This window comes from Emydura macquarii, unplaced genomic scaffold (genome assembly GCF_026122565.2).
Source record: "Emydura macquarii macquarii isolate MOO-44397 ecotype Brisbane River unplaced genomic scaffold, CSIRO-AGI_Emac_v2 contig_369, whole genome shotgun sequence".
NCBI lineage: Eukaryota > Metazoa > Chordata > Testudines > Chelidae > Emydura > Emydura macquarii.
This window is the reverse complement of record NW_027130506.1, coordinates 3626174-3641700: the sequence shown is the minus strand read 5'-3', so window position 1 is coordinate 3641700 and position 15527 is coordinate 3626174. Positions and strand designations below refer to the sequence as shown.

Here is a 15527-nt window from a genome sequence, read left to right as displayed (position 1 = left end):
CTTCCTCAGATGTGTCTCCCAATCTGGGGTATGAATGACTATGTCGTCCAGATACGCAGCGGCATAGTCAGCATGAGGGCGTAACAGCTTGTCCATTAGGCGCTGGAAGGTGGCTGGGGCCCCATGTAATCCGAAGGGAAGGACCGTATACTGGAACAATCCATCTGGTGTTGAAAATGCCGTCTTTTCCTTTGCCTCTGTAGCTAGTGGGATTTGCCAGTATCCCTTGGTCAGATCTAGGGTAGTCAGAAATCGGGCCTTGCCCACTTGGTCCACAAGCTCATCTATACGAGGCATGGGGTATGCGTCGAACCGAGATACCTCGTTTAGCCGGCGGAAGTCGTTGCAGAATCTCGTAGTGCCGTCTGGCTTCGGTACTAGCACAATTGGGCTACACCACTGACTATGGGACTCTTCTATGACCCCCATCTCCAACATCTTTTTGACCTCAGCCTTAATCTCCTTTCTTTTGGCCTCGGGTACTCGATAGGGTCTCATCGTAACCCTCGCCCCAGGGCTGGTGACGATGTGGTGAAAGACCTCCGTTGTTCGGCCTGGGCTAGTCGTGAAGACATCTTGGTTCCGGGCTACCATCTCTGCTGCCTCGGCCTTTTGGTTTGGCGTTAGATCAGGGGATATCTTCACTTGTTCAGGCGCGCTTACCTCCTGGGTGAAGGTCATACATGCTTCTCGGGCCCTCCATGGTTTTAATAAGTTAATGTGGTAGATCTGCTCTTGCTTCCGGCGCCCTGGTTGCCGTACTTTATAGTTGGTCTCTCCCACAGGCTCGACCACCTCATAGGGCCCCTGCCACTGGGCCAACAGTTTGCTCTCAGCGGTAGGTACGAGGATCATCACCTGGTCTCCTGGCTGGAATCGTCGAACCATGGCGTGGCGATTATAGTGGACCTGTTGGGCCCTCTGGGCTTTCTCTAAATGTTCCCGCACAATGGGGGTCACTCGGGCTATCCGATCCCTCATCTGGAGTACATGATCAATAACATTCCTTCCCGGGGTGGGCTCCTCCTCCCAGGTTTCTCTGGCTATGTCCAAGATGCCCCGGGGGTGACGCCCGTACAGTAGTTCAAAGGGGGAGAACCCCGTGGAGGCCTGGGGAACCTCGCGAATGGCGAACATAAGGTACGGCAACAGGGTATCCCAGTCCTTGCCGTCTCGGCTCACCACCTTCTTGATCATGGCCTTGAGAGTCCTATTAAACCTCTCCACCAGACCATCCGTCTGGGGGTGATAGACGGAGGTCCGTAGGGCCCGCACCCGTAGGAGAGTGCACAAGTCCTTCATTAGCTTCGACATAAATGGGGTCCCTTGATCCGTTAGTATCTCTTTGGGCAGCCCCACCCGGGCGAAAATCTTCACTAACTCTGTTGCGATCGCTTTAGAAGTGGTATTCCGCAAGGGAACGGCTTCTGGATACCTGGTAGCATAATCGAGGACAACGAGTATGTGTTGGTGCCCCCTGGCTGTTTTCTCCAAGGGCCCCACTAGGTCCATAGCAATACGCTCAAATGGGATTTCAATGATGGGTAGGGGCACTAAAGGGGCCCGCAAATGAGGCTGGGGGCTGTGTAATTGGCATTCGGGGCAGGTGGCGCAATAGCGCCGAACTTCCTCGTGTATACCTGGCCAAAAGAACCTCCTCAGGATTCGGGCCAGGGTCTTTTCTACACCCAAGTGCCCCCCAAAGAGGTGGCTGTGGGCTAAGCTCAGCACGGCATTTTGATGCTTCCGCGGCACCAGGAGCTGTAACACCCGCTCCCCGCTTATCTCCGTGGCCCTATACAGCAGGTCCCCCTTTACCAGAAAGTATGGCCCCGGGCCTCGAGCTCTTCCCTCCACTGGGACTCCATCGATCTCGGCCACTTCTGTCCTGGCGTTGACATATCTTGGGTCACCGGCCTGGTCTCGACCGAAGTTCTCTCGCACTGTTCCTAGTTGTCCCAGCTCCAAGGGACCGGTTTCTACCCCAGCTTCCGGTTCTGTGCGACTCGGCTCAGTGTCCGCTTCAGGGCCTTCTTCGCTCTGGGCTGTTTCTCTAGCTGTCGCCCGGGTCTGTCTGCCTACCATGGCGGGCTTTAGCCCCTGGGCCAGGATTCTTGTGCCCAAAGCCTTAGCCGCCCTCCTTTCGGCCCGGGTCTTTCGGCCCTTCCCTGGGGCTAGAAATAGATCCTGGGCGATCTCAGAGAACATCGGGGGGTGGTCCTCACAGGGGAGGGCCCGCCCGGGGGTTTCAGGTTCCTCCCCTCCCCGGGCCCCTCTGGGGGAAGGAGGGTCCCAAAGCCCGGAAAGTCTCTTCCTATAAGAACTGGGTATGGGAGCCTAGGGACCACTCCTGCTGTCACTCTGGTGACACCCCCCTGAACTTCAATGTTCACTGGGATGGTGGGGTAGTAGCTTACGGACCCATGGACACATGTCACCCCCGTGCGTTTAGCTTGTGCTAATTGGCTGTGCTTCACCAATCTTCCCGAGATGAGCGTAATGGCACTCCCAGAATCCACCAGTGCCAGGGTCTTGACTCCGTTCAGCTTCACCGGCCTCGTGTATCTGTGGGGGGTTAGGGCAACCCCTACGAGGTGGATTAGGCTACAGGAGTCCGGCCAGGTTCCCAGGTTGCACTGCATGGGTTCTTCGGTGTTGGGACATTGGGCAGCTATGTGTCCCCACTCCCCACACGCATAGCAGCGGTAGGGGGCTCTAGACACCCCTTTGTTCTTTGGGCTAGGGGGTCTAGCTCTGTCCTCCTTGCCCGCATCACCCCGTCCCTTGGTGGCCTCCGGTGGGCCCTCAGTCCCCTTCGCTTTCCACCTGGTCCCTGCCGGGTTCTCGGGCGTCCGGACCCCCAGAACTGGGGCGGGTCGTCTGACCCGGGCAAGTCCCCTCCGACTGGCCGGGTGAGACCCCTGGCCGTTACCTGCCTCTCTACTAGTGCAACCAAGTCGTCATAAGATGAGGGGTCATTCTGCCCTACCCAAGCGCGGAGGTCGGCCGGCAACCCCCTCATATACCGGTCGATAACCAGGATCTCCAGGACCTTCTCCGGCCGGTGGACCTCTGGTTGCAGCCACTTCTGGGCGAGGTGGACGAGGTCAAATAGTTGCGACCGCGGAGCCTTGCCCTCCTGGAATCTCCAGTCGTGGTACCTCTGGGCCCGCACGGCTGTCGTTACCCCCGACCGAGCCAGGATTTCTGCTTTTAACTGGGCATAGTCCGCCGCCGCCGCCGCGGGTAGGTCATAATAGGCCTTCTGGGCTTCTCCACTCAGGAAGGGGGCGAGAATACCAGCCCACTGAGCCTGGGGCCAAGCCTCACGTGCGGCGACCCGCTCAAAAGTAAGGAGGTACGCCTCCAAATCGTCCTCCCCAGTCATCTTCTGCAGATAGCCGGTGGCACGTAGTGTTCGCGCCCCATCCGGCCCTGTGGTTTGAGAAGCCAGGGTCCTCAGCTGGGCCACTACTTCTCGCAAAAGGGCCCGGTCCTGGTTGGCCTGGCTGATCAACAACTGATTAGTCTCTTGCTGAAGCCGCAGTGATTCTTGCTGGGTGGCCATCTGGGCCCGGGTGGCCTCCTGCTGGGCCGCCGTGGCTTGTATGAGTGCCTTTACCACGTCGTCCATTGTGGTGAGGAGGGGAAGAAAGGAAAAGTCCCCCACCCTCCTGGGGTTTTTTTTTTTTTTTTCTCTCTCCTTCTCCCTCTCTCTAGCCGCTGCGCATGCTGAATCCCACTCCTGACACCAGTGTGGCAGGGTGCGCCTGTCCTGCCCTGTGGATCCTGCGCTTCAGCGGCTGTGCCAGTGGTGCGGCGGGGAGGGGAGTGCAGGGGGAGGGGGGACCCGGTCCCGCCCTCTTCCCCGGGCCCCGACCCAGGGACCCTGTAAGGAGTGGTCTCACCCTGCTTAGTCCTGGAGACCTACTACCTTCCCTGGGCCGCCTGTCCGTGGCCCCCCCGGCCTGTAGACTGCTCCCTCGTACCGGCGTGAAGGGTTGTGGTGTCTTCCCCGGCTGGAGCCTCTCTGTCTCGGTATGGTAGCGGCCGTGGATGATAGTCCCAAGCCCTGCAGCTATGGTGGCAGCAGGGCAGGGCAGGGCAGGGCAGCTCCTCTCCGCTCCGCTCCGCTTTGCTTCGCTTCACTTCACTCCTCTTCGCTCTGCTTTGCTTGCTTTGTTTTGCTTTGCTCTGCCTCCTCTCCTCTGGCTGTTAACTCCCTTTCAGCCTACCTGGCCTGCCTGAAATGGAGGCTTTTAACTGCCGGGGCAGCTTCTTTGATAGGCTCCAGGTGGCCTAATTGGCCCAACTGTCTTCAATTAGCCCCAGCTGGGTTACCCAGGGAAGAGGGCTTTATGGAGCCTGGGGCTAATATACATGCCTTCCAGTACCCTTTCATAGCCCTGCGGTCTGGCCCTGTCACAGTTGACTAAATCTTTCTATTATTATTTAGTTCATTCTTATTTTAACAGCATTCACCTATTCACCTACCCTTTTACCCATGTTTCATTTTTAAACATTTAAGCAAATTTAAGCAGATTAAGAGACACAGAAGACCTCTATTTGTCCCAAACAAATATATCAGAAATAGTACAGGCTTCCTTATTGCCCTGCCAGCATTCCTCAACCCTGTTCTGGAGGACAATAAGGAATCCCAATTCTGTTCCTTGCTTCTCTCCTGAGACAACCAACAAAGGTGCTAGTTAGTGCCAGTTGTAATAATGGTAGTGTTTGTGACATGGACACCTACATACTAGATTGCTGTGTCACTGGACTGACTGTAAATTAAGCTAATAATAATTTTGATTTCCCCACTGTACTGGCACCAGTGCACAAGAACTATTAGGTATAAATCTAAAACAATTATATAAATAGATCTTTATCATCATTATTTACACAGAGTGCAACTGTACCAGATCTGCTATTGCTATAAAAACACCTAAGAAGATACAATTCCAGCTCTGCAAAACATACAATCTAAGAAGTGAAAGAACAGATTACGGGAATGAGAACAATGATATTAGCAAGGTGATCAATAAGTAAGTAGGAAGCATGTTCCAATCAACACTATGTTGTTCTTAAAGTTAAACACACTAAATTTTCATCCTGTCTTCACAATTTAATTAATTTTTATTTCTCTCACAGAAGTCCTCAAGTTTAGTTCCAATGTTTGTCTAATGTATCTAGCTGTGCAATTATACAACCTCATCACCTTAATATATGACCTCCTTCCTCCCAAAATTCAACCCCTTCCGACCACATAAAAGAGGAGATCATTTGCAGACAAATAAAATTAAATAGTTAGCTGATGATTTTGTCTACTAGTTGTGTGTAGATGTTGCAAGAGTTGGTCTTCAGAACATACACAGAATGTCAGTTATTATAAATGACATTATAAATCAACTTTCACAGAAAGTGGCTGTCACAGTTTCAAGGTTTGATCCCCCTCCTGGTCTTTCTTGAGGGCACCCACTTAAGGTTTTTAGGTTTATAAAATTTGTGGATGACACCAAACTGGGTGGGGTTGCAAGCACTTTGGAGGACAGGACTAGAATTCAAAACAACCTTGACAAATTGGAGAATTGGTCTGAATTCAACAAGATAAAATTCAGTAAAGACAAGTGAAAAGTACTTCATTTAGGTAGGACAAATCAAATGCACAGCTACAAAATGGGGGGCATAACTGGCTTGGTGGACTGCTGAAAAGGATCTGGGGATTATAGTGAATCACAAATGGAATATGAGTCAACAACGTGATGCAGTTGCAAAAAAAGCTAATATTCTGGGGCATAGTAGTAAGTGTTGTATGTAAGACATGGGAGGCAATTGTCCTATTCTATTCATCACCGGTGAGGCCTTAGCTGGAATAGTGTGTCCAGTTCTAGGCACCACACTTAAGGAAAGATGTGAACAAACTGGAGAGAGTCCAGAGGAGAGCAACAAAATGGTAAAAGGTTTAGAATATCTGACCTATGAGGAAAAGTTAAAAAAACTGGACATAATCAATCCTCAGAAAAGAAGACTGAGGGGACATTTTATAATAGTCTTCAAATATGTTAAGAACTGTTATAAAGAGAACTGATTAATTGTTCTCCATACCCACTGAATGTAGGACAAGAATAATCTTAATCTGCAGCAAAGAAGATCTAGGTTAGTTATTAGAAAAACCTTTCCAACTATAAGGTTAGATAAGATCTAGAATGGGCTTCCAAGGGAGATTGTGGAATCTCCATCATTTTTTAAAAAACAGATTGGACAAATACTTGTCAGGGATGGTCTAGGTTTACTTGGCACTGCCTCTGTGCAGGAGATAGGAATTGGTGATTTCACATGGTCCCTTCCAGTTCTACATTTCTACAATTCTGGTTCCCAACCATCATCTCCCTTGAGGCAGAGACCTGTATCTTTCTCTCTTCAGTCCAGGAGTTTAGGCTTGCAGTCCCTCTGCACCTTACTGTGATTTTCTGGCAGGTCTGATTGGGGTCCAGTACCTGTGGTTAACTCTTTCTTTGTCCAGGGGCTATAACAGTGTATATCAGTTACCAATTAGTCCTCACAATGCAAACTGCATTTATTTTTAGGGCAAAAGCATTACAGAGAAAACATTAAAAAACTATAGAAGAACCTACATGCATGCTAAAAGATTACCAGAGGTCACTCCCCAACACCACCATAGAGCTCTGGTAGGAATCAGTCTTTCATACCACCCAACAGGGATTTGCCCCTGTGGTTATAAATTCCTATCTGTTTTTAAATCAGGAACCAGACTCCAACTGGACAGTTCAGCTTTTTCTTTAAAGAGCTTGGACCTTTCATCTCCAGTGTCTAGGAATACATAATCACCAGTGAATGACACTCTCCTCAGGGCACAGCTACAAAAGATTGTGTTTTTGCATAACCGGGGTTGTATAATTTATATTAACCACTTCCCATGGATTCCCCAGGAATACCAACATAACACTTTTTGTCCCAAAAGTCCATGCCTGCCTGGCACATTTCAATGTAGTCGTTTGCACTCCTTACACTTCCCAGGTCTCTCCTGTCCCAGTGCCATCACTGATAGAATGGAAACTCTTCAAATGAGAAATCTGTTGGTTTCACCTTACCCTTTGACCTTGAGTTCCATCCCGTCCTGGTGATCCTGATGCTCCTGGGACACCCTATGCATAATAAGGGGGCAAAAGATCAGAGTGGCAGCAATCCTAAACAGTACAGTGCAACCCCCTTTTTCTGACATGACATCAAAAGCCCTGGGATAAATGGGGCTTCAGATACTCAACAGAATGACTCATGGTGGGGCCATATCTATGATTCAGTTAAGGTGGAGTTTCAGTGAAATAAACAGGGTGTATTTATATGCAAATGCAATTAACCTTCACACTTTTAATACATTATTTAAAAACAAATAATGTCAACTGATGCCACCATTGCATCACTCCAGTTTTATGCCAGTATAACTCCATTGAGGTTAAATCAGATCCTTAAACTAAATCACTATTTCCCTCTCTCTCTCTTTTGGCTTTTATAATGGAATGCGTTACCATATTGTCTGAACTCAGTGCAGTAATTGCAAAGGGGCAAACCCTTGATCAAGCATCCAGCCCAAATAAATGAGCTATGCCTGGCAGAGTTCCACAGAATTCAGATGAAATCCTCCCTTTCCTCCAACGGGCTGCTAAGAGGCATTGGAGTTGATCCTAGACCATTACTGCAGCCATAGGCATACAAAAGGATCCAGAAGGCTGGAGAGATTGATTTAGGAGGAAAGATTATGAGAGCTAAGTATCTAGTAGCACTAGAAGTTGGAGAACCTGGTAACAGCTGACAAATATTTGAAGCATCAAGGGCGGAAAGGAATTATCTTGGTTGGTTGGTACAAGAGATTATAATCAGAAGTAATACGATAAAAATAAGAAATGAAATATTTAGGCTGAATATAAGGAAATTGACTTCAGCAGGAGCTGAGGGTGCTCAGCTTCTTGCAAGATAGTAAAAAAAAAACAACTACCCTACAAAGTGCCTGATTTTTAAATGGAGATTAAAGGAGCCTCCCTTTATGTGCTTGCTATTCATTGCAATTGCAATATTACGGGTTCAGATGAGGACATGTAGATATCCACCAACCACAGTTCTGTAAATAAGGTAGTCAGATAACTACTTGCTCACAATTGCTTTCACAAAATTTCACCTCAGATTATTTGTGGGTACAAAAAGAGAGGCTAGCTCTTCAAAATCAGGCCATAAGTGATTTGCCCATGGGCACACAATAAACCAGTGACAGCACCATGAGTAGATCTCAGAGGTTCCTGATTCTAAACCCCTGGCATGTTTCATTAGACTACAGTGTCCGTCAATATCTGCCCTGTCCAACACAAGTTCAAATATATCTACTAAATGCTACATTAAAGCAATAATACAGGGAATACCTGTTGGCCAGGGAGACCAAGATTACCCTTCTCTCCTTTTTCTCCTGGTGTTCCCTGGGGATCAATAATCACACATAGTTAAACACATAAATGGCTACATTCCTCCTATTTTAAATTGTTCCTTTCAAAACAATGTGCAAAAAAAATTATCTAAGATTCATTTTTCCCACTAAAGAATATCCTAAAATTGTATTTGCAGTACTGGTTTGTAAAAACATCAATTAAATCTTTAGAGACATGGAAAATAAAAGAAAAAACTCTGTTTCAAAAAAGACTTTCCAATTATCTTGACAAAGCGATAACCTTTATGTTACAAAGTGGAAACACATTCTTTTCCCTGTGAGTGAATTTGCTTCTGTTTGACACTCAGAGAAATTTCCTATGGAGATGAAACCAACAGTTTTACAGAAACTAATCAGGTTTCTATAGACAGGACTAATAAAAAAGAATATCCTCTCTTATAGAAGGTTTTTAACCAATCAATAAAATTACACAGCAGAATATAATTCTCTATTAAATTCCATAGTAAGGAATGGAAATTATTCCTAAAACCTATATATCCTTGTTATTTCTCTGTTAAAATAATCAAGGATATATAGGTGCCACCAGGTGGTCAGGTGGGGGTATGGTAGGCTTTTTTCTTTTCAGGTACTCCCCCTTTTATGGCCACTCTGAGCCTGCAAAGATCTGTCCTTTCAGTGACTCAGCCCAAGGCTGGTTCTAGACCAAATGGTGCTCGCCTCCCCCATTCGTTAAACTTTTTAATACTTTATTTTTATTGCATTTGTAGCCCATTTCACAACTTTGATGCGTGATTTGCATGCATGATTTATCCCTGTCATATAAAATGATAAATTTGCATGCTAGAATCTGTAAATCTATATTTATTTATGCCATATATAAGCAAATGAAAAAGTAGTTTCCTCTAAGCTTAAAGAAATGTTTTAATTTTAAGAATAACTGAAATGTACTAACAAGAAGAAACTGGACTGTGCACCAACATCGGGTGGACAAGCATGAAATAGTGTTACAGTAGGTGACGACCTTTGAACATTTCACTTCAAACATTCTATTTTGCTTTTTTTCACTAACAACTAAATCAGCACCCCAAGTCTGGTGGCCCCCAAACCTAGCACCCTAGGTGGTTGCCTGCCCCTAAATCTGTCCCTGATTCAATCCTCTGGCCAGGTCACATGTTCAACTCTGCCTCTTTCGGGGTATATGTAAAGAGTGCAACAGGTAGCCTTCTGGATTAGGCAAGGGATCCCGGGCTTCCCCTTAGCTCGGGGTCTCACGGTCAGTCCTTCTATCTTCAGGGCTTTTCCTCAACTAGATTCCCCATGCCAAGGAGAGACTTCTATAGCAGCCCCTCCTTAGGGGCTGGTGGGGGAACCTGGGCTGACCCTCTCCAGTGTGTTCTGATCCAGGGCTCAGTGACAAGCAGCTAAATCCTGCACCCCAGATTGCTGTGAGTCTGTCTCTCTGCACTATTTCCTACTAGTCCACTCTCCTCCCAACAGGGAAAGTAAAGATCTCAAAGAACTGAAAACAAAGCTAAAACCTCCAACCTTCACAGAGTCACAGATCCCTCCTTTGCTGGCTTGTCACGGTCACTTGCTTCAGGCACTTGTCGCAGGCTTCAGGCAGCAAGATCTCCTGCAGTGCCCTTTCCCAGGAGCTCAGAGTGTGTAGGTCAGCCCCCTCCCCTGGCTGCAAGCTACTGAGCTACTCTGCTTCCCTTTTAAGCTCCTCCTCCAGCCTGTGCAAGCTTTCCAGGTACAGCAGGGTAGACCATCTGGGCACAAAGCAGTTCTTTAGCCCCTTCCCTTCCAGTGTGGTGTGGGGTTTGTACAGCCCATCACAAGGTGTTAAAATAATTTATATTGAAATCTTTTAATTATATTACTGCTATTGAATTTGATAGGTTGCTTAAAAAATTCTGTAGAAAGAATATTGTACTCTATTACATTTATTTAGATATTTCTACAAGGAAAAGGTGCTGGGCTGATAGTCCTCAAGGCCTGTGTATATCCATCCACATTACATTTATTATTATATATTATTGTACATTATTATGTATCATCATCCATCCCAAGTAGGCTTTGCAGAATTACATTTTTTAAATAATTTTGACAGATTATATTGATGTTTAATTTTAAGCATTTTTTTCTATTTAAATTTTCACAGTTACACAAAATTATGGGTTTCAAGCAGCTTTTTAAAATGTTTGATCTATTTAAATGTTCACAATTGCAGGAAATGATCAGAAGGTCAGACAATAGGGAGACCAGACAATCATCATCTAATGACAGTCAACGCGGAGATTCAAAAAGTTAAAAACCATAAATTGCCAACATCACATGTCAAACTGTACACAGTAAATATCCTTAAATCAAAGTCTAATGAATTCTCCAGCATCATCTTTCTTACTTTGCCTGACTGTAAATTTCAATTATAGATGGAAATATTTTTCATCAGTTTATATGTGTACAGTGAAATCAGAATTTACTGATAAAAATCTAATCCTTCTATGCCTATTTATAAGACAGCACGAGCATTGGTGTAGGTTTCTTGCACTGCTGATGTGTCTCAACACTGGAATTGAGAAACCAGCTCTAAGATAGCATTTCAGGCTCCACGCCTATTAATTCACTCCCTGGCCTCTCTGATGAGGCTGCCAACAAATATACCAGTTAGTGTCAATTAATTTAGGTGAGGGAAGTGGTTTTGGTATGTGAACATCTCTCCACTAAGAATTAGACTGAGATCATCAAAGTTACAAAAAAACCCAAAAAATTACTGTGTTTTAAGTGTCCCTGCCACACACTCCAGCTCACAGCATTTTTTAAAAACTTTGATCTAGATTTGGGTTTGAACCAAAACCCCATGGTCCAAACTCTCCTGAGCTTTAGTGAACTCCAGATACAAATGCATTATCTGAATGTTGGAGCCAGGGGTGCTGGAACAATTTTTAATGGTGGGGGTGCTGAGAGCCATTGAACCAAAGTGTAAACCCTTTATAAAATGGAAACCACTTCAAGCCAGGGGTTGTGGAAGCACCCCAAGCACCCCTACTTCCAGCACCTGTGGTTGGAGCTAGCCCCTAGTCCTAGCATGGTTTAAACCCAAATCCATGATCCAGACACCTCAGACTTTGCTGAAGTTCAGATCAGGATCTGGACTTTGCAGTTCAGTCCTAGCTCTAGTTTTATCTAACCTTTTGGTACAACCTAATTCATTGGTTGTGGCAATCTCTTGTGATAAAAGTAAGACCATAATTGTTCATTTAGGACTTACTGGAAGCCCTTGAATAGAGAGTCCACTTGGCCCTTGAGGTCCTGGAGGCCCTTGGGGTCCTGGAGCACCAATTTCACCACGAGATCCATCTGGTCCCTATGACAACAATAGGAAAAAACATAAAGAACATAAATTAAACTCCTACTGTATATATGAAGGGAGTGTCTGTTTGCAATAGATTCAACAGCACCTAAAATAAGAGTTAACACTGCTGGCAGGACAATAAGACTCCTATTTACAAAGACCACAGTCCTTTAGGCATCAAAAAGCCACAGATATATGCTAACAGCAGAAGCACTATGCATTTTACTGCCCCTCACCCAGAAACAAACATGATGTGTAATCTAGGAGATCTCACGCTGTTTACCCAACAAAGACCAATGGCATTTGGCTACACTCTTTCTCCAAGAACAGGACAGACATTCTAGATTTAAGTTCATACAAAAAAAATCTAGTTTAAACACAAACCGACAAAAGCCAAAAAAAAGGGGGCATGTTATAATTGCATAGTGGTGGCAGATTACCTTTGGACCTTGATCACCACGATGACCTTTTGGGCCTCTGATCCCCGGACCACCCTGTAAGCACATGAATAGTATTAGCTTATGGGGATTGGCTACAAATTTAGTAAACCAATGGTAAAGTGTGTGCTACAATGTATTAACCAATAGTATTAAGTGTAAGTGTGAATACAAGCTGATTCATAATTATGTACATTGGATGTGTGATATGCCCTGTCCTCACCCTCTCCGCATCAACTCAACTTTATTCTATGCCAATAAAGAAACCTCAGTAATGAATCTGGAGTTCAATTGATTTCTTGGATTCCAGAGAACTGGATAAAGTGTTCTCCCAGAACTGGGTGAGGTGTTCTGCATAAACTGAGTGGAAAAGCTCTCAGAGGTAATTACAACAATGAGTCATGTAAGTTCTCATGGCCATATAGTCCAACAGCACCAAGCATGATCATATGGACGTTCTGGGAATAAAATGTATTAACTGAATGAGTCCAGTGATAGAGAGGAAGCAGTCCTCTGGTACATAAACCCTGGCTGTTACAAACCTTGCCCTAATGAATTCTATGGATTGTGAGGTTTTCCAGGTGGGCTTCTCTGGGTTCACCTGGAGGCCTAAGCTCGTGAACAGAAGCAGAAGCATTGTGCTTGCCTCCAGTATTTCCTCCCTTCAGAAAGCAGTCATCTAAGTAAGGGTAAACGGTTGCCTATTACCGACAAAGTCAGCAGCTACCACTGACAGTATGTTGGCAAATACTCTTGGTGCCATCGAGAGCCCAAGGGGAACAGCTCTGTATTGATAGTGCAGTTGACCAGCCAAAAAATCTCAGGAATCTCCTGTGTGCCAGATGAACGTCTATATGAAAGCAGGCCACTTTGAGATCGAGGACCATGAATCAGTTGTCTGACTCTAGTAATGAGATATTGGACTACAGAGTTACCATTCTGAACTTTAGGCAGCAGATGAACTTGTTCAGTTCCCTGAAGTCCAGAATGGGTCTCCATCCCCCATCTTCCTGGGGACAAAAAAGTAGAACCCATTTCCCCTTGAGGTAGAGGTACCAGTTCTTCTGCCTCCAGTTCAAGGAGTGACTCTATCTCCTGCAAGAGGATGCTCTCATGGGAGAGGTCCCCAAAGGAGGATGGGAAAAACGGTTGGGAAGGGAAGAGAACAGGATGGTGCACCCTGAGGAAACAACCTCCAGTACTCAACTGTCAGTTGTGATTTCTGCCCAAGCAGGCAGATAGTGAGAAAGTTGGCCTCCACAGGGAGGGGAAAGACCAAAGGGCTTGGGCAGATCTGGAGACACAGTGCACAGCTCTCAAAGGTCCTGTCAAAACACTAGTCTCAAGGGTGGTTGTCATTGAAAGATGGAAGACAGTTGACCATGGGCATCCTTACTGCATGCCCTCTGATGCTTGCATGGTGGTTCATACTGTTGCTGGTGATAAAAGGTAGTTCAGGCTCATCATCTGAACAGTGGCTTATGGGGATAGTATGCAACCTTGCCTTACACCAGTAACAGTCTTTAACCTTTCCGTGTTTCCGCTCTTTGTCCTGAAGCAGCATGCGGACTCATTATACAAAGTTTTTATCAAATTAACAATCTCTGCTGAAATTCCATAGCATCTAAAGATCTTCCAGAGGACTTCTAGGTGGATAGTATCTAAGCCTTTCTCAATAAGTCTTCTCAAGGTGAAAATCTGGTCTGAACACAACCTAATGAATTAAAACGCTGAGTACTTTATCAACAGCAGTTTTCATCCTATTCAAAATAATACTGCAAAACACTTTTCCAGGTAAAGATATGAGTGTCACCCCTCTCCGGTTTTTGCAAATAAACTGGTCCCCCTTTTTAGGAAATTTGCAGATTACACCTCTTCTCCAATCTTTAGGACACAAGCAAGCAGAGCAGTCAATATTCTTGAGTTTACAGGGTCCCATTCCTTCAGCGATTTAGCAACTTCCTAACAAGCGTATATCTTCCTGGAGTTTGTCATCCTCTCTTCCAGAATATAAAACAATCACATCTTCTAATGATAATTTGCCTCACCCACTACACCTCATTTCACTCAGTCCAAGTATACTTAGGCCAAAGATTTTCATTTCTCTAATAACTTGTGACCCTACCAGGAGTTATGCTCCCAACAGCATAGCCCTAAGGGTCATCAGAACACAGAAGTCTCACCAAATGAAGACACATCAAAACTTTGTGATGAGAAGAGTGACAGCTGCTGCTAAGGAGCAACAGATAAGATCCAAAACTTAAATTTTGCAGATGATATAGTCATACTGGATACCAACTTGGACAGAATGAAAAGACTTTATGAGCACAAAAGCAGAAACTGCTAAAGTGGGACTTCGTATCAGTACACTGAAGACCAAGACCATGGACATAGGAGAGAATGCTGTCAACATTGGCAGATGTGTGATTGATGGAGAAGAGTACAAAAGAGACGATGATTTTATCTATCTTCGAAGTACAATATCTGCTAATGGCCAGCTCACTACAGAAGTGAAAGCAAGAATTGGTAAAGCTAGTGAATCATTTTCCCATTTGTCAAACATCCAGAAGAGTAAGAAGATATATCTGCACAAGAAAATGCTATTGTACATCTCAGAAACATGGCAGATGGTGGAAGTACACAACAGCAGGCTGAATGCATTCCAACCAATGCTGTTTAAGAAGAATCTTTAGAATTCATTGGAGAGATTGTGTAACCAATGTGGATGCGCTGTGCCACCTGGGTCAGAAGATTACAAACTCAATAATTAGACAGACAACTAAGGTGGCTTAGACACATCATCAGGCTACCCCATGGTCAAAGAAAAAGTTACATCTTAGTTTGGATTCCACTGGGAGAGAAAAAAAAAGATGTGGAGGACAAAGAATGACCAGTTGCAGGACAATCAAAAAGGATGTTGCTATCATGGAGTCATCTTACGATAGAGTCAAACATCTTGCTCTGGATAGACAGCAGTGGGAAAAATGGATTTGCCTCATGTGCCACTAGGCACAGGAGATTCTCAGTCTAAGTTACTGGGTTTTCTTTTTATTGCACACGTGTAAATATTCAACCATTTCAATGTGGCTTGGGAATCGTTCAACAAGTGTAGGGGCTCATCCGTCTCTGCACTGAATAGAGCATCACACTGAAACAGAAGGTTCTCCACCATCATTTGAACCTCCTTCAGGATTCCCAAGGAGGAGAGCGCGGACAACTGTTGTAGCCATTGATCTTGATATCTTGTCTGACACATCTAGGGCAGTCTGAAGTGCCAATC

General features: G+C 45.5%; 1 protein-coding gene across 4 annotated transcripts in view; it reads right to left on the bottom strand.

Annotated features, from left to right (window-relative positions):
- COL14A1 (collagen type XIV alpha 1 chain) overlaps positions 1–15527 on the bottom strand; it is a 171992-nt gene that overhangs the window by 34093 nt on the left and 122372 nt on the right. For all 4 annotated transcript variants that reach the window (XM_067530837.1, XM_067530848.1, XM_067530857.1 and 1 more), the window contains 4 exons: positions 12251–12304; positions 11727–11822; positions 8430–8483; positions 7110–7163 (listed from right to left, as the gene is read on the bottom strand). In XM_067530837.1, coding sequence (XP_067386938.1) covers positions 7110–7163; positions 8430–8483; positions 11727–11822; positions 12251–12304 — 258 coding nt within the window. The remainder of the gene's footprint in view (positions 1–7109; positions 7164–8429; positions 8484–11726; positions 11823–12250; positions 12305–15527) is intronic.